This window comes from Suncus etruscus, chromosome 10 (genome assembly GCF_024139225.1).
Source record: "Suncus etruscus isolate mSunEtr1 chromosome 10, mSunEtr1.pri.cur, whole genome shotgun sequence".
Lineage (NCBI taxonomy): Eukaryota > Metazoa > Chordata > Mammalia > Eulipotyphla > Soricidae > Suncus > Suncus etruscus.
The window spans coordinates 42,720,054-42,746,112 of record NC_064857.1 but is presented as its reverse complement, the minus strand read 5'-3'; the positions used below and the strand labels follow the sequence as shown (position 1 = coordinate 42,746,112).

Sequence of the window (26,059 nt, the reverse complement as noted above, 5' to 3'; positions counted from 1 at the left end):
AAGGCATATGCTACAGCATTCAAACAGCTTCCCTGTAACTGATATCTGCTCATTAGGCTCTGGATCTTGAGGTAAACCCACTCTCCTCTTCCGTGGCAGGGCTGCATTGACAAAAATACCCTCTTCTGGCTCCCTAGGCTGTGGTTTCTCCTGAAAACACCAAGCTCTGAATAGGCCTTCCACTCCATTTTTAGCATAACAGCATGTTTATTTAGCTCTTTGGCTGAAGCTTTAAAGCCAGTTAATGTAATATAAACAAGAACATTTTGTTTGTAATTTGCTAAATGTATTACAGCCTGACTGTGTCTCCAATTAGGAACTTAAGGTTCATTTAGTAATTTACATCTGGTTCTGATTTAAGGTGACTTTCCTTTCCCACTTAAGAACTGACTTTCCGTGTCTAAAAAGGACCCGAGAACCCTTTATAGCTCTTTGGGCCTATCCCTCTGATTTCTAAACACAACACACTCTTTAATTTAGAAGAGCTTGATTTGTTCTATATTGTCACTGTGGACCCAGAACTTGTATTTTGATGACCAGATCAGAGAATTGAGAAATAGCGCGAAGAGAGAGAAAATTGAGCTGAAACCTCACTAAAAACAACAACTACGACAACAAAACACCAAAGTTACTGAAACTCCCAAGGAGGCTAACCTAAAGGGCACATACTATTAAGTTAGTATTTTTCTTTCTCTGTAGGTTCCAGTCAGGGAAAGATAGTAGCAACAGCTAATATCACAGCAATACTTATGTTTTATTTCCCTTTCTCCATCTGGTGCTTTTTTAGCAACTTAGTACATTTCTAAAATGGGCTCTTCATTGTCTTACGATTCATTAGCATTTAAAACCTCCAGTTGGAATCTCAAACACATTTGTGCTACATTGCAAATTCAGCCCTGTCTTCCAAAAGGATTAAAATGGAGAGATCTCTGATATGTGAAGTTTGTTCAGTGGTTTTGGTTCGGAAGAATTCATAAAGGGGATTTTGTGTTTCTGGAGGATTTTTTTTTTATCGCTTTTTTTCAGCTTCCTTCGACATTTTGTTCTTTGAGAGATTTCTTCGCTGAAAATAAAATATATGTTTCTCACTACGGATTCTGAAAATAAAGATCTGCTCTTCAGCAGTGGTTTCTCATTCCTGCCTATGCACCACAATGAAGAAATATGTGATATAAGCATGCAGCAGCTTTGTTAGGCAGGTTCCCTCTGGCTGTCAAGAAAACATTCAATGGTAATCTCTCTAATAGTTGTTTTTCCTTAAATATTGTAATTTTCGGAGCCCCCTAATAAGTCATCGATAATTTTGTCCATTTTTCCCAGTTTGTGTTTATGTTTGTAGTTGTTCCTAATTGCGGGCTATTATGACAAGAAGATTTCTGAACAAGTGTGGCACATGAAATTTTAGCCTTCTACTAAAACCAGCTGCCTACATGATGCCAATTGCATCACGTGGGACTGTTCTGAAACATGCACATTTGTCCTAAATTTTGAAGTTTAATGGCCTGCTTCTAATCTGCTCCAGCAGTCCTTTAAAAAAATACAGAGTGGTATGCGTGCTTCCCAATTTGAATATTAAATGAAAGTAAAATGCAATTAATTTAAGTTTGAAACAGATATTATGTTGGCACAATGAGTCAACATAAAGGGAGAGAACAGGTGGTAATACACCATCATAACACTTTCGGATATTTTGCTGAAATTCTCTTGATGCCCAAATGTGCATTCTAGGCAGGCGTGCTTGGTCTGCTGGCAGTTCCTGCAAGCAGTTGAAAGTGGTTGCCTCATAGCTGCAGAGCGGTGGCCCATCATATACAATCTGCTCCCTTTTGTAAGGACAGTGTCCGATTTCATTCATTTGACCCTGTCTCTGCTTGTTCCTGGAATGGTCTGCATCCTCGGTGTGCATAAACCACAGCTCTTAGCAGACTCTGCAGTCTCCCTATCTTTGTTTAGCAAGATAATCTTTTAAGAGCAAAAGATAAGCTATGCTAAATCCCTCTTAAGTCAAAAGGCATAAGGCATGGGAAAAATCATTTTAGAATCACTCAAACTGCTCCTACCACTTTAGCTTTAAAATTTCCCTACCACTTTAAAATTTGAAAAATAGTAACTTATTGGTGGAGGAGAGATTTCTATTAAAGTAGTTTCCTAGAAAAAACTTGGCATAGTGTTTCTCAACAAAAATGATTTTGATTATGAAATTGCTTTATAAAACTCAGTTAGTTATAAACCCAACTACAAATATATAGCCTGAATAATTTCATTCTTTACAAAATTTAAATTTATGACAAGGAGCGTTTTTGCCCCTCTGTAGAAGCCCATGGTCTCTCTTGAATATGTTTATCTCCTTTCCTCACCTCTCGCTGTTCTCTAACTTTCTTTTAATAAACCTTATTTTGCTGTATAAGAATACATCACTAAAGAAATCCAGTATTCCATAATAGTAAGGCTGCTTCTATGTAATTGTTTCAATGATTGTACTGTAATGACAATGTTTTCCTGATTTTTAATGTGTGACAATGAAATTTTAGCTGACGCCAATGGAATAGAAAAAGTAATAAAAATTGCTTGTTTTTGAGTTAGGCTGTATTTATAGAAGAATTTTTGCTCTCTTTCCATGATTTTTATCACCTTTAAGATCTTCTGGACTACTTGTACATAGATATGAAACTAAGTGTGTCATGTAGTCTTTTTAATAATGGTCTTTAGTCTCACTATGACATTCTACAAGAGAAGAAAATAACCACTCATCCACTTAACACACCCAAGAAATGTGGAATTGGATGATATACCTAGGTAATCATCAGAGGATGGCTAAGACTAAAAATTATTAGTTTTTAGGCTCATTTTCTAACGGCAAAGAGGTTTTTAATGAAAAAAGGGTAAATAAGGGTAAATGGTAATGGCTGGAGCAGTGTGGAGAGTTTTCAAAATACTTCTAGTCATTTTTTAGCCTTTATGATCACACAGGCACCATTAAGGAATGACGTAATACTGCCTTACTGGGAGATGTTAAATTCTTTGCAAAAGTAACTAGGGTATAAGGTAAACAAAGTTTGAAATAATAGCATGCTAGTTAAGGAGGAGTAATTAAGGAAATATATATATATATATATATATATATATATGTATGAAAGTTATCCAAAGTCTGATTTTAATGGGGCTCATTCTCTGAAATTTACTAGAATTTGAAAACTTTACCAAAGACATTGGGAGTCATTTTATTGGATTACCAGACTTTTTCTTATTATAGTGATTCTCTGTTGACTGTATATATCTTTTTACCTGTTTTTGCTCTTCTCCTAGGCCATCCCACATTGATGCCACAATTTTAGAGACTTCACCAAAGGTAGCATTTGGATTTTGGCCCTTGATGGCAGCCTGAGTATCTCGAAAGAACAATGCATAGGCAGATACGGGCTTCTGGGGCTCATTAGGGTCCTTCTTCTTCTTCTTTTTAGGGGTTTTTGGTTTTTTCCCCAGGTCAGAGGCAGGTCGTTTTTCTCCACCATTGATCTGAAAAAAAAAATCAAATTTGAATTATTGGAACGAAAAAACTGGAGGATAAAAATAATAGCTCTGCTGTGAGATAAACAGATATATACCACATTAACAAACATATTTCTAAAAGGCATTTAGTTTAATGGTTTTTCAGGTAAAATTTTATCTTTGATGTATTTTTATTTTAGAATATCTTAAGTAACCTTAAGATAATACTATTTTATAATATCATTACATAATTTTCAGATTTCTTAGCTTTCCTTTTTTATTTAGAAAGCTCCACGACAAGAAGTATTTTACTTTGACAAGTAATAGATACCTCTACGATAGCAGATAGTAGCTACTACACAGATAATATTATACAGACGATATAACTTACTTTCTTTGTGTCATTTAATCCTTTTCTTTCCAATGACAATTTTAAAAGTCACAACAGACAATTGTCTAATACATAATGTTGAATAAATTTTGGTATTGCTCTAAGATTTACTAAAAGAAAACCAGCAATATTCAGAATTTAGACATATATAATTAAGATCTCAGAATTTATTAGAAGAAGCTTCTTAGCAGAATTTTATTAGTTTATTAGAAGGATCTGCAATTAGACTCAAATCTGGTAATCTGCATCATTATCCGAATTATAATCTGTATTAATATGTGTGATAATCTTCATTAATATATAAAGAAGCTTGATCATTTGCATTATTGGCAATCTTGAATATCAAGTTTGAAAATCTTCATTATTATATAAAAAGTCTGATGATCTGCATATTGCACTATTATATAAAAAAGTCACAGGAAACTAATGGGCACTCATGAAAGGAATAACATGAATAAGGAATAAACTTTTAAGCTTTTTTAATTTTAAATATTTCAAATTTAAAGCAATAGTAGTTTCTATATAGGACAGTGTTATCTAGGAGCTGGATCCTAGAATCTAGACATTTCTAGAATAGTTTTATACTCAGTTTAAAAACAGACCTGGGTTGGGAGATACTGAAACAGACTGAAGCATATCTTTGGCATGCAGGAGCCAGTGTTTTATCTCTGTCATTGCACATGGTTGCCTGAGTAGAACCAGGAGAAATCCCAAACCCCAAAATAAAAAAAAAACATGCTTTTAGATTTTTGGTCATACTCAGAAGTGCCCAGAGTTTACTCTATGCTCAGGGATCATTCCTGATAGTCTCAGGGATCCTATGTGTGCTGGGATTGATCCTGGGTTGGCGGCATAATGGGAAACATCCTATCTACTGTATTATCATTTTTCTATTCAAAAAAATGTTAAAACTCCCATTTATTTCCATACCATTAATTATAAATATTTGCATGATTTGGATTTTTAATTGAAGCAGAAAAACCAGTGGATATATTTAAGACACCTACAATTAGAATATATTTGACATTAACTAATTCGTGTTAGGTTACATCATAGATCTCTACAAAGTGAAAAGATCTTTCTCAGACTCCTTCTTAGCTCTAAAAGTATAAGTAGATCAAGTGCCACTATTCTGAAGGGTTATCCTTTCCACAAGCCTCCCCCACTAACATAAGATCCACATGCAGTAGCTTCCAAGGGAGCTGACATTATCAATGGGTGTTCTGCTCCTTCATACTTCTACGATCAATGATGCCTTTTCCTCTCTGAAAACTTGATGTTTAGACATTTAGAAAGTAAGACAAACATTATGCTAATCTTAGATAACTTTTTAGTCATGGCAACTAAGATAAAAGAATGCCACTATGGGGCTGAGGTGGTGGCGCAAGTGGTAGGGTATTTTCCTTGCAGGCGCTGACCTAGGATGGCATCCCATATGGTCCCCCAAGCCAGGAGTGATTTTTGAGCGCATAGCCAGGAGTAATTCCTGAGGGACACCGGGTGTGGCCCAAAAAACAAAAAAAAAATGCCAGTATGGCTGAGGATGCATAATCTCATAGGAGGCCAGTGGGTGTGATAAATTATCTAAGCTCATGCCTTTCTTGCAGTTTTGGACACATTTTTGTAAAATTGGGCATAAATTACTGGGGTTTTTATTTCTCTACTGAAAACTAGTTGTCATGTGATTACTGAATCATTATGCATTTACATGTGCTTAAACATTGTAAATCATAGTCATATGTTAATTATAACATGGTGAGGTGATAGCTTTTGAAAAATATACAAAATGAATGGAAATCAGTGACCTTAACATTAATGTGTGATGATAACATATGGCCATAGTTTAAAAATAAGAATCAATAAGAATAAACCTAGAAATCAATAAGGATAGGGAAAATACTCAGAGAATTCTTTACTTTTAATGAGAAGCATATTTAAAATGTTATTTTGAAATTCTCTGAGGGAACAGATCTACCTCCTTTGACAAGATGCAATATGAGCTGACAAGCTCATGTGAAGTAAGACTAGAATATTATTTTTAAATTTTTTTTTGAATTTAACTTTCCCAAAGATGAATCAGAAAGGTAAAGTGGTTGTTCCCTTGAGAAACTGCCACAAACCTAGCATATTTAAACTAAATTGATACCAGAAAACTATTCTAAACTAAACATACTGGCAATTATGACTATTTAAGAACCGCTGTTCTTAAATATTTAGAAATAGGAAATATTTAGAAATAGGAAACCAGCAAAGGGAATGATATGGGGACCTATTGTTTAATATGACCTAGATTCACTTTATATTTTATTTAGAAATATAATGATATGAAAACTGGAAATTATCATTATTACAGACTTTATTATTTTGGAAATGATCGTCAGAGAAAAATTTCCTATGATTCAATGTAAATATTTTAAATAAAAGGTTTTTTTTTTACAAACTATTAAAATTAGTTTCTTTTTTTCTTTGCTGAAATTGTGTTAGAACCACTGAGAGTCATCTTTTTCCATTTTAAAATTATTTTTTGGACAGTCTGGTGCAGATTTTAGAACTACTGATGATAGATGGTCCTGCTGTACAAAGAGGATAGTTCCTTTATATTTGATAACCAAATATTTCTTTATATTTGGCTCTATTTTGGGGGACTGTCCCAAGAACTTACTGCCAGACAGATGCTCTACTTACAAATGAAAAAGCCACAATTAATATTTTGGAGCAATTTTTTCTTGCCCAGGCAGACATTGTAAATAATTTCATGAGCCGATATATTCTATTTGCTATATGGATGTTGTCTCTGTTTTTCTGATTCTCTTGTGATTTTTCTCTCACCAAAAACACTCTTGCTCAATCTCACAATGTCTATCTGGCTGACTACTTAAGATAAATTAAACTGTGAAGCTGGGGGTTTATTCCCAGTATGGTCAGAGGACCACTGAGGTTTGTCATGTTACTTCAGCTTTGTTTCACCATGCACAGAAGCAACAGTCTATTGAAATGGTTTTCTTCATATTTTCTTAGTTTCTATTTTCTGCCACACAAAAAAGTTACAAATCTAATGTGGTTTGCAAAGACTAGTGTACATGATATAAACAAAACACTCATTTTTAAGACCCACTCTATTTTCTTTAGCAAACAAAGTAGTTCCCCCAAACTACGTATATGTGTCGTTAATTTTGGCTTTGGAGCCTCATCCAAAAATATTCAGGGCTTGATCTTGGCTCTACACTCAGGAACTACTCCTGGCAATGCTCAGGGACCAATCGGGATGCTGAGGATTGAACCTGGGTAAGTTGCGTGCAAGGCAAGTAACCTATCAACTGTAATATTCCACTGACCCATTCATGCTCTGGTCATAAAGTTGCATTTATAGAACTAAACTATAATATTTTTAATTTTTGTCTTGTTTTGTTTGAGCTACACCCGGTGACGCTCAGGGGTTATTCATGGCTATGCTCTCAGAAATTGCTCCTGGCTTGGGGACCATCTGAGAAGCAAAGGGATCCAACCCAAGTCCATCCTAGGTCAGCCACATGCAAGGTAAACGCCCTACCACTGCGCTTTAGCTCTGGCCCCTACACTGTATTATAATATTAGTCTTTTAGCAAAAACAGTGAAGAAGAAAACAAAACAAAATCTTTGTGTACATTATCTTAATTTTTAAGAAATTAATGTGCTTTGAATGAAACAGTTGGCTCTATTGCTCAACATTGCTGGTTTATAAACTCTCACTGGATTTTCACAATCTATTTGACTAGGAGATGCAACAATAGTGTAACAAAAATTAACTATTTCATTTGAAGCAGTAATGTATATAAGTTTTGGGGCACACTATATGAAATTTAAGGCTGTCTGCACTGCTCTGTGGAGGTCTTATATCTTATTCATATTTTTTTTCTTATGTTTGGGTGGGTACAGAAATAGGCTGCTATTTTAAATTCTGGGTATTGAACCAGGAATTTGAAGACCTACTTTCTGGAGGTATTTTCATCAGATATTAAAAAATAAATCACATGGAACATGCTCATATACAAAGACTTCTTTAAGACAAAAATGTTTCTATAATTTGGATTCACTTACAAGCCAGTAATGGGTTACATTTTGAAAGATATGTGGCTTTTTGACCATGAACTATTTGCAATGAGCCCACTGATGGAGAATATGATTATAGTAGAAAAATTAGCTAAATGGACTTGTAATATGACCTGGACCTTAATTTTGAGTATTGCCTGAATTCTGAATTCTTACTTAGATAAAAGCTTATAATTTTATATCCTAATTTTCTAAGACACCCTGACTTCCAGAGAGTAGAGCAACACTATCTCTTAGAACTTTATAGAATGGTGGAAATGTTCATTGTACTGTAGAAAAAAAGATAACTACCAGGTTCATGTGGCAGAACAGAGGACATTTAGTCTGTGCATCCTAAGGAAATAACATTTTTATTTTATTTTAATTAGGTTAACTTTAAAAGTAAGTTATCATTTGGGGACATAATATAGAGTCAGTCACAGAACAATATTTCTAAAGTTGCAAGATCTCAAAGAATAAAAAATGAAATTTAATTTTAGCATCATAATATTTAGAACAAAGAAGAATCACATAAAGTACAAAAAAATCCTTTCATGATGAAAAGGATGCTGACAGTGATCAGATCCCATGAAGCTTTTCATTCCATGGCAACAGTATGCTTTGACATGGGGTAGGGCAATGTCCACTTTCACTCCTGTACTTTTGGTACTGGGCAAGGCTTAGAATTAGAAGGCATGGACCATTCAAAACACATGACAAAGTTCATTGTAACTCAGAAGAGGACTATATATCTCAGCTTTGAGAAGTCAGAATCAATCATTTACAGACTTGTTTCACATTCAATTAAGGCATTAATGAAAAAATAAATGCATAAAATATAAATATGACTCACATAGCTTTACAAAGATGCTTCACTTGTGGACACAGATTTATTTCTAAAGTCCTTAAAGGTGTCCTTAGGTGTCTACTAATCCACCTCCTGTCAAGTTTTATTGCTTAATTATAGTGATGTATTTAGCTTATTTCTAACCAGAAAATAATAATCTTTCACTTAAAAAAGCATATGTCAATGGCATTGCTTAGATAATACTTTGTAAAATAAGTATAGGAGTTAAGTCTATCAAAGAAAGAGAATCACTGATACGGAAATGTCCCTAGAGAAGTTCGAAACATCTATAAGCATATTTAAAATAAACTGCCACAGTCCCAAAGCCTTTAATGGAGATGGGAGGGCTGTTTAATGCACACTATCTTGCAGTGATCGCTGTAGTTTAAAATAGATTTTAATCAAGCACCATCTGCATAATAGGCAGAACAAACAACATAGGACTCCACTTAAAACTCTGATCATATAAAGTAAATATTATAAAATCTTCACCACAGAAACAGGACATATCACAGCACTTGTTGTGATGGTTGTGCTGGTGTACGTGAAAATTTTGCTTTTTAAATTCATTGTTTTATTTCTTTCTAAACTATGTCATCTAAAATACTCTTATGGGAATAGATTCAAATAAGCATGGAGAGTAATTAATCTAGTTACCATGAAATTAGCAAAGCTGTAATACTTCTTTCATTTTACCATGGACTTTATTATTATCATTAATAATAACAGTACACTCAATGACTCAAACATCAATTTTAGAAAAATGAACGAAGAATACTGTACTTTTAAAATGATTCAATAGCACTGTATTTATAGGATAGTCTGTAAAAACATTTCATTTTCAGGATCCCAGATACTGAAAAAGGAGTTGAGGATTATTTCAGAGTTACTTTAACAAGATTTCTCATTGACCTAACATAAATAAAGATTGTGGGCTACTGTCCAGAAAAATCACTTTAAAGCAAGAAAAAGAGTTGATTGTAATTATATACCTTTAAGTTATATTTATCCCTTTCTGTTGGATTCACTTGGCCTTTTCTAAATTTGCCTACCTAAGACAACATGTTTATTCCTTTCTGTTTGAATCAAGATGTTCTCACCTTATAGAGAGAAGATATAAACTGTTGAGATAGACCCCACTGAATAAATGCCAGGTGCATATGTTTAGCCATAATTTATTTTTATTTCATGAATTAATCAAGTACATTCAATCTTGTAGGAGATGAATTACCTAAGAATATACACACCTTGCAATTGCTATAGTCTAGAATAATTTAATTACTTGACTGCATTTTAGGAACAGTTATTTGGGATCTGATACAAACAGGCGAAGTGAATATTAATTTTTACCTAAATGAGCCTCTTAACTCAACTATGATTTCTCTCAAATAAACTTTATACATACTGTAGTTGTATGAACATTTTATTAGTTGCTGAGGCCTAAGAAATTCCTTACAAATTTCATACACATTATTTCACTTGAGTTGCATAATAAATAAGTCCAATGAATAAAATTCCAAATTTCCAAGATCCAATTAGAAATATTCTTATTGTTAGTTCAATGCTTTTCATAGTAAAAGTAAAATAATTGCTTTATCAGTTTTACTTTGTTCTGTGAATCTTTCTTTAGAAAAATAAAAAAAAACCTTATTTTCTAAAGGATCACTTATTTGTTACTCTACTGACTTGTGCTATGCTTTGTTGAGAAATACAAGAACAACCGACAATCTATTTTTATACAGTGTGGGGAAAGTACATAGATTGATAAACCAGTAACGAACTATTAAACTTTTAAAGTGTCGGGGCCGGGAAGGTGGCACTAGAGGTAAGGTGTCTGCCTTACAAGCGCTAGCGTAGGATAGACCGCGGTTCATCCCCCGGCGTCCCATATGGTCCCCCAAGCCATGGGTGATTTCTGAGCGCATAGCCAGAAGTAACCCCTGAGCATCAAACAGGTGTGGCCCCAAAACAAAAACAAACAAACAAACAAAAAACTCTTAAAGTGAAAAAAAGCAAGTGATAGTAAGAAGCCCCCCCCCCACCAACAAGCTTAGTACTGAAGCCAATATTTATTTTGAAAACAGTTGCTGAGCCAGCTCAAATGAACTAAAGGCTCAGAAGATAAAGGCAAATACAATGGCTAAGTAGAGTAGGATGTTTTATAGAATTCCTTAAAATGTGAGACTAGATGACTTGACTTAGACTTCAGTCAATCAGACATTGACCATTCACTCCTGAACCTTGGACGTCTTTTGGAACAGGCATGCTTTTCTGCATCAGCACCAGGAGTCAAACTTTTATCAAGGGAAGGCCCTAATGCTGCTTTGGCACTAACTTGCTTCAGAGTGGGTTCATATGACATCCTGAAAACTTGGAAACAGCAGCAACTTACTTTCAGCGCAGGTGTCCCTGCATCACCACCCAAGGGTGAGATGAAACCAGGAGAAGCTTTGTAACATTCATTTTGAAATATGATCTGTGCAGAAACCAAGATCTCTAATTACTGAAGCCTGACTGTGACAACTGTGATTGAGAAAATATTTTCCTGGGACCATGAAGAGAGACTTTGGCGTTAGACAACTTAGTATATCTGCAGCCTGTAGTTACTTTTATGGCAGGATGCTTCATGCATAAGGACATCCCATTCTTAGACCAAAAGTTTTTCTTTCTATTTTCCCCAACTTTTGCTTTAGCTATGCAAAAATGCTAATTCCCTCTTTTTTATATTTTTATCTTTTAAATAGGGGCTTCCACTTTTTTTTAAAATAGAAACTTGGAACATGAATTACTTTGTTTTAACTCATATTTCTGGTTTATTTTTGTGTTTGCTTTTGGGACACACCTGGCAGCACTCAGGAGTTACTCCTCCATACTCAGAAATCTCTTCTGGTAGGCTCAGGGGACCATATGGGATGCCAGGAATCGAACCCAGGTCCATCCCTGGTTGGCGGCATGCAAGTCAAATGCCCTACTACCATGCTATCTCCCTGACTCCTCTGAATTTTTCTTAAATAAAATTAAAAATAAAAGAAAAAAAGGAAGTATGGGGGTCAGAGGCCAAGTGGTTTCAGGTGCATTGGTGGAGAAAAAAAGGACAGAACTTAATATCCAAGCCAGAGTCAACAACAATAGAGTCAAGAGACCTAAACTTTAACAATCTAAACTTAAATGGGCAGGTAATACTTGGCAGGCCAGGGGTTGAAAGCTGGAGGTATAGGGTGCACTCTGGGTTCATTGGCAGAAAGAGCTCAACATTGGTGCTGGCAATGGCCCTGATTTACTATACATGTGAAATTCAACTATGAAGGACTTTGTAGGTCACAGTGGTTTCAATAAAATAAAATTTAAAAAATTATAGAAAAGATAGAAGTCAAAAAGAAAAGTGAGAAGAAAGAATAGTAAACTCCCTGCTGAAAGGAAAAGTTATTTCCTTTTGTGTGTATTCTTCAGAACCTACAAGTGTGATAATGAACTGAGAAGGGAACATAACTTAGTGATAAGTGACAAGCTAAAGCTAATTTTTGTAAAGATTTATACTTTGAATGCATGATTCTTGAGTGATCTGAAAAAATTCAAGCCAAGAGTGGTAGAATCAAACACAAGTCATCTTTAAAGGAAGCAACTTTTAAAATAGTCATAATATAATTTTTATAAAAACAATAAACTCTCATTCCAAAAGCAAAAGAGCAAAATGATCATAGGAGAGAAGAGGATCATAATCCTAAAGTCTTAATTCACCAAAGTTAGAAAGGACATTAGGAACAAATGAGACAAATATCTGGAAAAGGAGCAGGCAACGTATAGCAAATATTTGAGGAAAAAAACACAAGAAATTATGAACTTGAAAATAGATATTAGTGAATTAATCAGAATACAATAAAAAGGACCAAAGAAATAGGAATCATGAAAGAAAAGGGCCATGGGGAAAGGGTGAGCAATCTAGTACATATATGATTTGAATTACAGAATTACAAAGAAGGCAAAATAGAATAGGGGGAGATATCTGAAAAATAAAAATAGCTCTAAAATTTTACATAAGTTATGAAGTACAGAAATGAATAAATTCAAATATATTTAAGGGTCAGAGAACTAGCACAGGGGTTAAAACATTTGTCTTTTGTGTGACTGACACCAGTTCAATCTGTGGTTTGGCTCATGGTACCTTGAGTGAAGCCAGAGTGACTCTGTGTTCAGAGCCAGGAGCTCCTGAGAATTACTAGATATAGCTAATCATTCTCAAGTGTGTGTGTGTGTGTGTGTGTGTGTGTGTGTGTGTGTGTGTGTGTGTATCTTAAAAGAAATCCACACATAGCCAGTGAAGCTGCAGGACACCAGAGGCAAGAGTAGATTTTAAAATTAGACCGCACTACTAAAAGCAGACTGTTTTTGAGAGAGGGCAACGAGGTAATACATTTGCTAAAACAATAATGAAAATCATGGTTCCATGTTGTGCTGTATCTTCAAAGTGAAACAGAAAGAATAACAGTCAGTGAAAACTTATATCCAAGGAAAGAAATATGAAGTATTTGATCAAAAAATAGTTATAAAAGAAATAAAACAGTTTTGTGGAATTTATTCAATTATAGAACTTTAAATTACATTTAAATAGAAAATATCAATTTTTTCTGGTATGAAAAACAAGGGATGTATTTGGAGTCAGAATTATCAAGGAAGAAAGAGTAAAGAATCTCATGAATGTTAGAGTTTTATGGTTTTGTGAATTAATGGGAGCTACTGAAGAGAATAAAAAGAGCTCAACATTTCCAAATAGGAAATTATGTAATGATAATATAAGAACAATCTTAAAGAAAGAAGAAAGTAAATCTAGAACATCTGAATGGGTATGAACATATAAGGATGAATAAGCTAAATTATTTTAGTACTGATATTAAATGAAGTCATTTTCATTTAAGAGTTAAAAATAATCTAAAATTCTGTGATTTACCCATAACACAGAAGGAAATCTTAAGAAGAAAAGTAAAAAAAAATAAAAGGATGAAATATTATTTTATTATTCTTTGCCTATAATTTCATGAAAGGGAAAAAGATACAAAATGATATTTGCAATGTCAGATAATTTAAATGTACTGAATTATATATGCTGCTCACGTTTTTATTTCTTTGATATTTTACTGTATGCTTATCACCTTAGACTATCAACAAGACTCTATAGCCATCCAAACCAGGGATGGTGTTTATAGGGTGATAACATTTGACTAATATATTTATACTTTTTTCTCTGTCAAAACAAACATTTAGTTTTTTTGAAACGATTAAGTAAAATTATGATATAATTACTCAAGTGAGAGAAAAATGTAAAGAGGTAAGTTTTGAAAAGTGTTGAAAGTTTAGGAAGTTTCTTTTCGAGGAGTGTCATTTGAGCTTTCAGGTTAGAAATGATTAAAATGATCTTTTTAAATTGACATAATTTCAAATTAATTTATAGCCATTTTGGCACAACACTCAAGTTCTGCTCAAATATAAGGAAAATATTCCAATATAATCTTTTTATTTTTTTTGGGTGGTGGGGCACACCTGAAAGTGTTCAGGTCTTACTCCAGACTCTGTGTTCAGGATCATTCTGGGTGGGTTACGGGGAAACATATGTGATGCTCTGGATCATACCCAGGTTGACTTTGTGCAAAGCCAGCACCTTATCAGGTATACTATCTCTTTGGCTCTTCAATTTATTCTTAAACTGTGGTGACAGTATTGAATATTTTAAACAAAGTATTTATTTTATCCAGTTTATAAGTATAAGTTGAATAAGTGGGTAGGTGAATTTCGGATCAGAGAGGATAAAAGATTAGTAGAGCTAGAGTAGATTTTAGGATATATAAAATGAGGAGAAACTTAACATGAACTTGAAAATATATGTATAGAGTCATGTTATGAGGGCACTCGTTACTGATAAATTTTCTCCCAATTTATTTTATCCACTATGATAAAAAACAGGCATAATAATATCTTAGGTGTGCAACTTTCCAATATCACACCCACCACCAGAGTACTAGCAATCTCTACCAATGACACCTGGCTCAAAAGGAAGAGTTCCTTTATAAGGGGATGAGGGATTTGGGTCACATTTGGCAGTGTTAGGGGATACTCTTGGCTCTATGTTCAATGGTCACTCCTGCCAGTGTTCAGAAAATCATATGTGGTGCCAGGGATTGAACAGGGATGTGCATATGCAAGTCACATGCCTAACCCCAGGAGAAATCCATCCCTAAGCTTTCATACATAACTAATAGACATTCTACTGTAGTATAGAAATTGTAATAAGCATGTTATATAATAATTGATGATTATCTAAGTTATTTTTATCTGTGTATATTTATTGTTTGGGCAGCCTACTCAGTGAAACAATTTTATATCATAATAGATACTTGCAAAATATAAATTAATATTTCAGAAAAATTATAAGATCCAGCCCGTATGGCCCACAGGAAATGGTGGTTGCTCAGAGTGTTAATTCTTTACATTTCTAGCTTTAATTTAGGCATTTATTCATGTTAATTGAAGAGTGTAGATGATGTTATTGTGAGTAAGAATAATTCTGCATAAAATTTTCTAGAGGAAGATATTATCAGTTTTCACAAATTTCTTAAGATGTCAGCAAAGAAGACTGATAAGGATATAGTCCAGATGCACAAATTGCTCTTTACTATGAGCAGAACATTAATTTTTCCCCTCTCAGTAGAGTATTATCTTCTATATTGAGGTAATTAATTTGAATTATCCATGCATAAACCAATAATAAAATCACTGGCCATAAATGAATTATTGGTATTCACATTCAGGTATAGGTACTCATCATTTGACACTGTTTATAAGACTAATCCATAGATGCTAAGAAAATTATTTTTATCTCTCATGATCAACTAAAGGCCAGTCTTTCTCTAGTTCCATTAATTACTTCCTCAATATCAATCAGTCTCCTTCTGCCTCTTCATTTACTCCCTAATATACAGACTCACTAACAAAAGAGTGACCTTGCAGATGGAAAGGATCAAGTTAGTTGTGTGGACATTCTAAACTGTGCTTGTGACTGGTTTTATTCAGAAACGATAAGAGCAAATTCATGAAAATAATTACCAGGAAGAGGAACTATATATCCTGCATATCCTACAGCTAGGTCCTGTGTGGAAACATCAACCTATATCATGAGGGCAAAGCGGAGTGAGGGTCGATCATGGTCTGTAGTAGTTTTGGGGATTTTCTTGGGAATAAGTGAGTGAGACAGAAAGGATAGGTTGACTAAGTGAAGGCCTGAGTCATTTGAAGATTTTCAGTGGGCTCTTGGCTATAGTGGGTAGTCCCTAGCTGTCCTGTAATTGATCCTTGAGTTATTTATGAAGTGGAAACAGTGCCTTTGTATATTAGAAGAAGGAGATTTTTGAGGATTTGGGCTCTAAATGCCATTAGCAGTAAGATGGACACAGATTACCATATTGGCATGAGGTCATAAAAGGAAAGCAGTAAACATTCAAGCTTCTGCTGTTGAAATGGAGTCATTTAATATTCCTGGATTTAACTTTCCTAATTCTCAATATAAAATGGATGGGTCAGTTGACATCAAAGGTTTCAGGCAAAAAACGTCACTCACACACAGATCTCTCTCTCTCTCTCTCTCTCTCTCTCTCTCTCTCTCTCTCTCTCTCTCTCTCTCACACACACACACACACACACACACACACACACACACACATGACCATTTTATCACCTGAAATGTTTTCTTAAAATAATATGGTTAAATTAAAAATATATTCTGTTGACTGAAGAGCAAATTAAGTTTACTAGGTAAATCCCATAGTTGTGGATGGATTCTAACTTTAAGCATAATATATTTGTGCTTCTAGGATTTAAGAGGGAATAAAAAGTATCTCTGGACAAGAAGATAACTTAACTTTAAATTGTTGCTTCACACATGCTTCAAAGTTCTTGCTCAGTTGATATAAATTTTACTCTGCTCAGGTCAAGGCACATATCAAAGTGTTTTTAGAGAGTGAGATTCCCCCATATATTAAATAAAAAAGAGATTCCTGCCTTAGAGGTATCATCGCCTTCATCTTCATGCACCGAACTGGATGGTGAAGGAGTTGCAGACTTGCTTCCAGGAGGAGATGGGGAGTTGTGGGGAACACTGCTTCCACCCATGTTCAATCCAAGTTGTGCACTTAGCTGGGTCTGGTTGATGGTGGTCAACTGGCCATGTGGCATCATCCCTGGCTGCTGCCTGATGTCACCAGGCTGACCCCTCGGTCTCATAGCTGCCATCTGAGGATGGGAACTATACTGAGTTCCTTCTGGGCTCCTTATATCTTGCATCTATAAAAGAAGAAAATAAGCAGAAAGGAAGATTATTTTTTCCAAACATGGTTTGGAATAAAAAATGATTTAACTTAAAAATTAGGGTCTAGAGAGACAGTATAGGAGGTATAGGTATAGCAGGTATAGCATGCTTTACATGCAGTTAATCCCAGTTTAGTCTTTAGAATCACCATAAGATCCCCTAAAAATTCTTAAGTCTAGACCTTGAGCAAAGCCTCTCTCCTCTCTCCACAATGTTCTCAATGCTCTCAAACCGCTTTCCTACAATTTTATTTTTATTTATTTATTTATTTATTTATATTTTTTATTTAAACACATTGATTACATACATGATTATGCTTGGGTTTCAGTTATGTAAAGAACACCACCCATCACCAGTGCAACATTCCCATCACCAATGTCCCAAATCTCCCTCCTCCCCACCCGACCCCCGCCTGTACTCTAGACAGACTTTCCATTTTCCTCATACATTCTCATTATTAGGACAGTTCAAAATGTAGTTATTTCTCTAAATAAACTCCTCACTCTTTGTGGTGAGCTTCCTGAGGTGAGCTGGAACTTCCAGCTCTTTTCTCTTCTGTGTCTGAAAATTATTATTGCAAGAATGTCTTTCATTTTTCTTAAAACCCATAGATGAGTGAGACCATTCTGCATTTTTCTCTCTCTCTCTGACTTATTTCACTCAGCATAATAGATTCCGTGTACATCCATGTATAGGAAAATTTCATATTTCCTACAATTTTATGCTGAACAACCCACATTTTAATATTTATTTCTTTTTCCAGAATAGAATGATTCTAGTTGTGTGAAATAACTAGAGATACTATAACTAGACTTGAGAATTCAGTGTTACATTTTATTATTCATTATTTGATTAGTTGTATTTACAGTCTTCAATACTAATGAGATGCAAACACATATCATTAATAAATTTACATGGTACAAATTTCAAAATATTGATGCTTATTATAGTGTCAAAATTATAAATTATTCTATAATTATTAGTAATTATACCATTTAGAGCATTCATGAATAAATCTCTACTTATTTTATTCTGATGATTAAGAAAGGTTTTGGGAGAAAGAAGTTCTATGTTTCTCAGATTTATTCTATATAGGCTTATATTAATCAAAGACTCTATCAACTTCCAGACTCAGAACACTTGCATACTAGGATTAATCCATTGATTAATTGGCTATTGAAACAATTTGACTTTACAGTCATATTTGAAAGTAAAGCTCTAAAGTTGCCAGGTCACCACATTAATCCATTATGCTATCTGGGTCACTGCTTTTTAGCCTTAATGAGACTTACTCTTGTAATTCAAGCAATGAATTTTGTCTCTGCAAGGATTAGAATTAAAAGCATTGGAGGATGAAGCTCTTAACATATCTAGAGGTCAAATGTATTGTATAAGAGGAGTAAGGTAGATTTCATTTAACATTTCTATGGCATATTTAAACTTAAAATAATGGGGACAATTCCATGGTACTTATCTATGAGCAGTTCAGTTTAAGGGATTTGGGGAGTTCATGAAGACAGATAAAGGATTTATAAATCAAGAAAGAGGAAAAAAAAAAGAAAAAAGGGAGGGAGTGAAGAGACATTTAGTTACAGTTACATTTCTAAATCAAAAAATAAAAGTTGATATCATTATTTCTCTTATTTAAAACAATTACACCTGGTTTCAAATGTCTGCTAATTACCTAACTATAAATATTGTTATGACATATAACATACTGCAAAGGCCAATTAGGTAATCAAATCAGAGACCATTTTTTTTAGTAATAAAAAACATTTTGTACCAATGATCTGAAATCATTTACTTACTTAGATTCATTTGAAATAAAAGTTGTGACATAAGAATCGTCTTCCATATAATTGTATTCTAAGCAGAAATTGACTAATATCACTTTTAACTATATTAATCTAGCTACTGCTTCAGACATAGATCTAGGTATTCTCGACAACCAACCCTCTTCTTGAAGAAAGTTCATGATTGCATATGCTGCTACCTTAGTCTGAAGCAACATTCTCTCTCCATATATATATATATATATATATATATATATATATATATATATATATATATATATATGTGTATTGCTTCAATCCTTCAAATGAAACTCACAGTTCACCTTTTTATGAAATCTCTCACTATCCAGATATTGCTATTTAACTAACTCTATTAGAGATGCTAGTGCCCGATGATAGTTTCAGTCTATGGAAATGAAAATCAAGATATAGTCCTAATAAAACTGTGAATAAATAAATAAATAAATATAAACAATAAAGCCTTGAGAGTTTAAATGGCAATCCCAAATCACAGTTTGAGTAAAATCTGCATCATTCAAATCTAGATTTCCATAACTCCTACTATAATTAAGTAGTTTGCTCAACAGTGTACATATTCCATAAAAATTCCAAGTTAGAAATAATCAAACATATCTCAGTACATATCATCTACCTAAGTTAATGATTATTTTACATAGTTTTTTTTATGTTGCCTTCACACATTTTCTAAAATTCCTTTTCCTTTTTAGCTATTCCCCTATCTTCTAAAAGCTGATCTTCCATATGAAATACTAGGTTTCATATATAACCATAAGAGTTGTACCAACAACAGACAAAGATATAAATATAAAATTCAGGACCAATTAAAAAACACACATAAAGGAGATAGTATTAGTACATCTCATTTCAGGTCCATTTTCTAATTTCCAAATTTGTCCTTTATCTTAGACCCATAGCCACTAGACCAGTTTCTTAATTGTTGCTAGAATAATGAATGTTGCCATAATTGCCACAGTCCTAAAGAGAGTGTCCCCTTTCTTAACTTTGCATCAAATAAATCATTTGTGTTTCTACATATATGTTTGCAGGAGGACATATTATTAAAAGCCCTTACATTAAATATTTACCAACAATGTTTTATGGTAAATATCAACTATATTATATATATATATATTTAAATGATAACCTAACAAAAAGTTACAAAGCATGATTACTTTGCAACTGTTTTCAGCCCACTTCTGATATTTTTTAGCTTATGACTATAACCAACGGCCTTCTAAAATTTAAAGCAAACTCACTTTACAATGCCTATCTTTTATACCATTTTGCAATTAAGTATGATTGTACATTGATTATCTGTGTACTAAAATTTATGTTGCCTTGATGAAACTATTAGTAGAAAAATGTAGGTATAGATAAAGAGGGACAGTGGATCAATTTGGTTAGAGACAATGAAATTCTTAATAGAGCATCTGTTTTCACCAGCCTCGTCAGTATTACTTCAAAATATGTTACCAGTCATGTAAGTCCAGTCAGACAACAGCTCTAACATCAAATCAGATCAATCATACAGTGTGGAGGGGCATAACCATAAATTTGAGTCAATATGGCTTTCTGACTTAGAAAAGATACTTAGTATTTTCTTGCTTTTATATGAGTTAGCTTAGTATTCACCACTGTCTAATGTATCATATAAAAGAAGGTATCATATAAAGGAAGTTAAACTAGATAGAACTGATTACTATGCAAATAAAAACACCTACGAGGTACCGTCTCATGCCACAGAGACTGGCACACATAACAAAGAACGAGAATAAGCAGTGGTGGCGGGGATGTGGAGAGAAAGGAACTCTTATTCACTGTTAGTGGGAATACATATAGTCCAACATTTATGGAAAGCTATACGGAGATTTCTCCAAAACTTGGAAATTGAGCTCTCATACAATCCAGCTATGTCCCTAGGGATAGACCCTAGGAACACAAAAATACAATACAAAAACTCCTTCCTCACACCTATATTCATTGCAGAACTATTTACAATAGCCAGACTCTGGTAGCAACCAAGATGCCCTTCAACAGATGAATAGCTAAAGAAACTGTGGTACATATACACAATGGAATATTATGCAGCCGTTAGGAAAGATGAAGTCATGAAATTTTCCTATAAATAGATGTACATAGAATATTATGCTGAGTGAAATAAGTCAGAAGGTGAGAGATAGATGCAGATAGACTAACTCATCTATGGGTTTTAAGAAAAATAAAAGCCGTTTTGGCAATAATTCTGAGACAAAAGAGAGGAGGGCTGAAAGGTCCAGCTCACGACATGAATGTCACCACATAGTGATGAGTGCAGTTAGAGAAATAACTGCATTGAGAACTAACACAACAAAGTGAATGAATGAGGGAAGTAGAAAGCCTGTCTAGAGTACAGGTGGGGTGGGTGGGGAGGAGGAAGATTTGGGATATTGGTGATGGGAATGTTGCACTGGTGAAGGGGGGGTGCTTTTTTATATGACTGAAACCCAACTACAATCATGTTCGTAATCAAGGTGTTTATATAAAGATATTTAAGAAAAACAATAACTAAAAAATAAGAGTAATTAACTAACAATGATAAGTGAATGATTTTCATTATATATTTCCTTTTAACGTAATGCTAACTATAGTTAATGTCAAATAGAAAACTACAGCTGTCAAAAATATCTTCTTGTTAATTTCCATTATTTTGATCTGCTTTAAATAATTAACTTACATTTATTATTAGCTACTATTCATTGATTTTTCTTGCCTTCATCACACCTTCCCACCTCTTCTGAATTTTAGTTCCTATATTTTCTCTATACAGCTAACGTTGACCATGGAGTTGTTAATGGGAATGTTCTAAATTAAATTGTGCAGTTCTGGTTCAACTTCAAGGATTAATAGTCATGACAGACATAACTACCTGGGCATCATCCCTGCTAGAAACATTAACAAAGGTTTCCTTTCACAAGCCTACATACTAATACTTTATTTTAACTTTACTCAAAATGCTCTAGAAATCTTTTAGCTGATTTTCAACCAAATTCTTGAATGATTGCTTGCATTTTCCCTCTCATCTGTCCTTTTCATTCCCAAATTTATCCACCACGTTTAGGCCTTTGTTGCAATAATTGCTTGTAAAATGAAAATAAAAATAATAAAAATATAAAAATATTGGATTCAGACCGCCCCAGGCACTGTGTTTATAAACACTTAGGCCAGGGACTGGAGCCGTGGCACAGTGATAGGGCGTTTGCCTTGCACGCTGCTGACCTAGGATGGACCATAGTTTGATCTCCCCAGTGTCCCATATTGTAACCCAAGCGAGGAGCGATTTCTGAGAGCATAGCCAGAAATAACCCCTCGCCATCACTGGGTGTGGTCACCCTAATAAATAAACCCTTAGGTTGACAGGCCTGATGAAGTAGGTTGTGGTGGAGAAATAATAGACCACACAGTAAGAATAGATATTCATTGAAGTCAGCTCTCCTTATACTTCATGGCCTTCCTCTGCCAGATGCAGTCTATATGCCATGTTCATTCTCTTCTGCCCTGTGCTGCCTATCTGCCATGTGCTTTTTCTCCAGTGCTCAGAGCCCGCAACTCCTTTATTATACAGAATCCCACCCACAAAAGTGGGGGCAGGACCAAAATTACCCCATTCTATTTCTTTTTCCTTCCTTCCTTCCTTCCTTCCTTCCTTCCTTCCTTCCTTCCTTCCTTCCTTCCTTCCTTCCTTCCTTCCTTCCTTCCTTCCTTCCTTCCTTCCTTCCTTCCTTCCTTCCTTCCTTCCTTCCTTCCTTCCTTCCTTCCTTCCTTCTCTTTCTTTCTTTCTTTCTTTCTTTCTTTCTTTCTTTCTTTCTTTCTTTCTTTCTTTCTTTCTTTCTTTCTTTCTTTCTTTCTTCCTTCCTTCCTTCCTTCCTTCCTTCCTTCCTTCCTTCCTTCCTTCCTTCCTTCCTTCCTTCCTTCCTTCCTTCCTTCCTTCCTTCCTTCCTTCCTTCCTTCCTTCCTTCCTTCCTTCCTTCCTTCCTTCCTTCCTTCCTTCCTTCCTTCCTTCCTTCCTTCCTTCCTTCCTTCCTTCCTTTCTTTCTTTCTTTCTTTCTTTCTTTCTTTCTTTCTTTCTTTCTCTTTTTTTTTGCAAACAGAACCACATAACTGGAAGATTCTTGCTCTGCCCTCTAATTGAGAGGGAAATAACAGAGGGTACCAAGTCCAAATAACTGTATGATCATTAAATAGTAACAAAAATGATCAGACTTAATCCCCAAATCCAAAGCCAACAACAACAGAATTGATACCCAACCTACAACTAGCTAGATACAGAAGGGATCACTTATACTAGCAGCCCAGGGAGTAAGGAAGGGGGGTATCGGATGAATACTGGCAATGGGGGGGGGGAGGTCAACCTCGGTGATGGGAATTCCCCTGATTCAATGCTAATATGTACCTAAAATATTACTATGAAAGATATGTAATCCACTTTGATAAAAAATAAAATATAAAAATAAAAATATTTCTTAACCAAGAATCTGTTTGAATCCATCCTGAAGAGTATGGTAAAACTTAATTTTTATGTGCTATAGGTCCCAAAACTGTCCAAATAATCTGCTGTTTACCAAATTAAAATCAAGCTTTTCTACAATCATCTTACAGGTTCCAGATAAATTTTATTCCATATAACTATGTCACACATTTTATTATTTGGCCAAAAGCAATAAATTGTCATTATTTACTTATGTCTCTCTTTCTTACTCATGTGCCTTTGTATATGCTGCTCTTTCAGCAATTACTTTTATTTATGAGCACTTTTAGTCTTATTCTAATAGAAAAGTTAAAAAAAATACACATATTGCTTAATGTATAGCTTGCACAGTATTTTTGTGGCCTAGGATATTCAGTTACTTTTTGAGGCCAACACATAGAAATGGTTATTTAGCACGGGTTTATTAACAATGAGAAAGGCTAAATTATCTCAGATCTCTCTACTAACAAAAATTAGAGTTGAAAATGAAAAACATTTATAAAACACAGTCACTATGATGTCATTTTCAACAACTTCACTTATTCAAACTCTATAGTTTTAATTTCCCCCTGTCCTTTCTCTTCTGTTGTAATGAATGGGAAGGGAGGTTGTACCCTTTAGTTTTGGTGCTGGCATTGCTGGTACACAGCTAGTTGTGAGGCAATGGACAGCACATGCACTATTTTACTAGGATCACAATTGGCTGGAGCCTGCTACTACATTTGGCATGTGAGACAGTGCAGGGATCAAATTTAAGGTCTAATCATCAGGAAGATGTAACTGAAAACAACAATGAAGTACCATCATGCCACAGAGACTGGCACACATCACAGAGAACAAGAACAACCAGTTCTGACAAGGATATGGGGAGAAAGGAACTCTCATTTATTACTGGTGGGAATGCCTACAAACTCAGCTTTTCTGGAAAACAATTTGGAGATTTCTCAAAGAAACTGGACATTGATCTCCCATATGATCTAGCAATACCACTCCTACGGGTATACCTTAGACTACATAACACAATACAAAAATGTCCTCTGAACATCTATGCTCATTGCAGCTCTATTTACAATAGCCAGAATCTGGAAACAATCCAGATGCCCATCAATAGATGAGTAGGTAAAGAAATTGTGGTACATATATACATATATATATATATATATATATATACAAAATGGAATACTATGAAGCTGTCAGAAAAAATAAAGTCATTAACTTTTCTATACATGATGGACATGGAAACTATTATACTGAATAAAATGAGTCAGAGGAAGAGAGATAGACAGAATAGTCTCATTCATATGTAGGATTTTAGACCAAAAAAAAATGATCGTATTGTAATAATACTCCGAGATAATAGAGATGAGGGCTGGAAAGATCAGTCCATGATATAAAGCTTACCATAAAGAGTGGTGAGTACAGTAAAGAGAACTAACTACAACTATTATAATGGAAGTGAGTGAGAGAAATATAATGCCTGTCTCAAAGATAGGTGGGAGTGGGGGCAGAGGGAGATGAAGGGCATTGGTGATGGGAAGGTTGCACTGGTGAAGGGCAGTATACTCTTTTTTGATTGAAACCCAACTACAAACATGTTCATAACCATGACACTTAAATAAATATTTAATTAAAAAACAAACAAATAAACATAAGGTTTCCTGCCTGCCTATAAGACAGCCACTGTATTACTGAGCTCTATCCCCACCTTTCTGCCCCCAATTCATTATAAAGTCAAGTTCAAGCATTAGTTTATAAAAACCTTCAGTGATTTTCTTATCAGAAACTAGCAAAATATTTTCTATCATCAACCATTTATATGGAACACCAAAAATTCTGTTTTAAGAGCAAAAAAAAAAAAAAACCCCCAAATGTTTGCATTTACTGTCTATTATCTTCTAGAGGACAATCTTAGTAAACTACTAATCTTTTTTAAGTCTCCTGAGATCTTTTAGTTAAATATTACAAGTATTCAAAATGTTTGCTGAGTCAGTATAAAGGGAAGAAATGAGTGCTGGCAGTGTCAATTGACTTTTATCAGGATGATGACTTCCATTTTCCTTCAAACTTTGCCTAACATTAGTCACAAGATGAAATGACATGCACAGTCCCTGCTTCCTTTTGTAGCAGAAACCTCAAGCTGTACCTTTGACATTCATTATACTCAGAATAGCTTTGTCTTGAGGAACAGGCCCTCTATCATTCAGCTATCTGATCAAGAAACTACCTAATGGGAAGGCCTTTTCTACCTTTGCAGCTCTGTTAGATCAGACTATGTTTCCAGGAATGAAATGTAAGTGAAGGTGCTGTCTGGTTCTTCCAAGAATCTTTTTAAAGGTAAGGATTCACATTAATTTCTAAAAAATTATCTGCTGGCAAAAACATGTGACTGTGATAATAGAGCTCAGGGAAAATGTCTTAGGCCAAACAGGTGGGGTTCTTAGGGTGTTGGAGGCACAAGAAGGAAAGAGAATATAAATGGCCATTATGGAACCATGAGTGTCTGAAAAAATAATTACAGTGGGTTCTTTAATGTGAAAGGGAAGTACATATAGATTTTAGGATCATCTTCATTTTGAGTTTTCTGTTATAAACA

At 34.5% G+C, this 26,059-nt stretch overlaps 1 protein-coding gene across 1 annotated transcript in view; it reads right to left on the bottom strand.

Annotated features, from left to right (window-relative positions):
* TOX (thymocyte selection associated high mobility group box) overlaps positions 1-26,059 on the bottom strand; it is a 340,045-nt gene that overhangs the window by 29,256 nt on the left and 284,730 nt on the right. Inside the window, exons 4-5 of the mRNA XM_049781969.1 lie at positions 16,842-17,123; positions 3,286-3,516 (exon numbers count right to left, since the gene is read on the bottom strand). Coding sequence (XP_049637926.1) covers positions 3,286-3,516; positions 16,842-17,123 — 513 coding nt within the window. The remainder of the gene's footprint in view (positions 1-3,285; positions 3,517-16,841; positions 17,124-26,059) is intronic.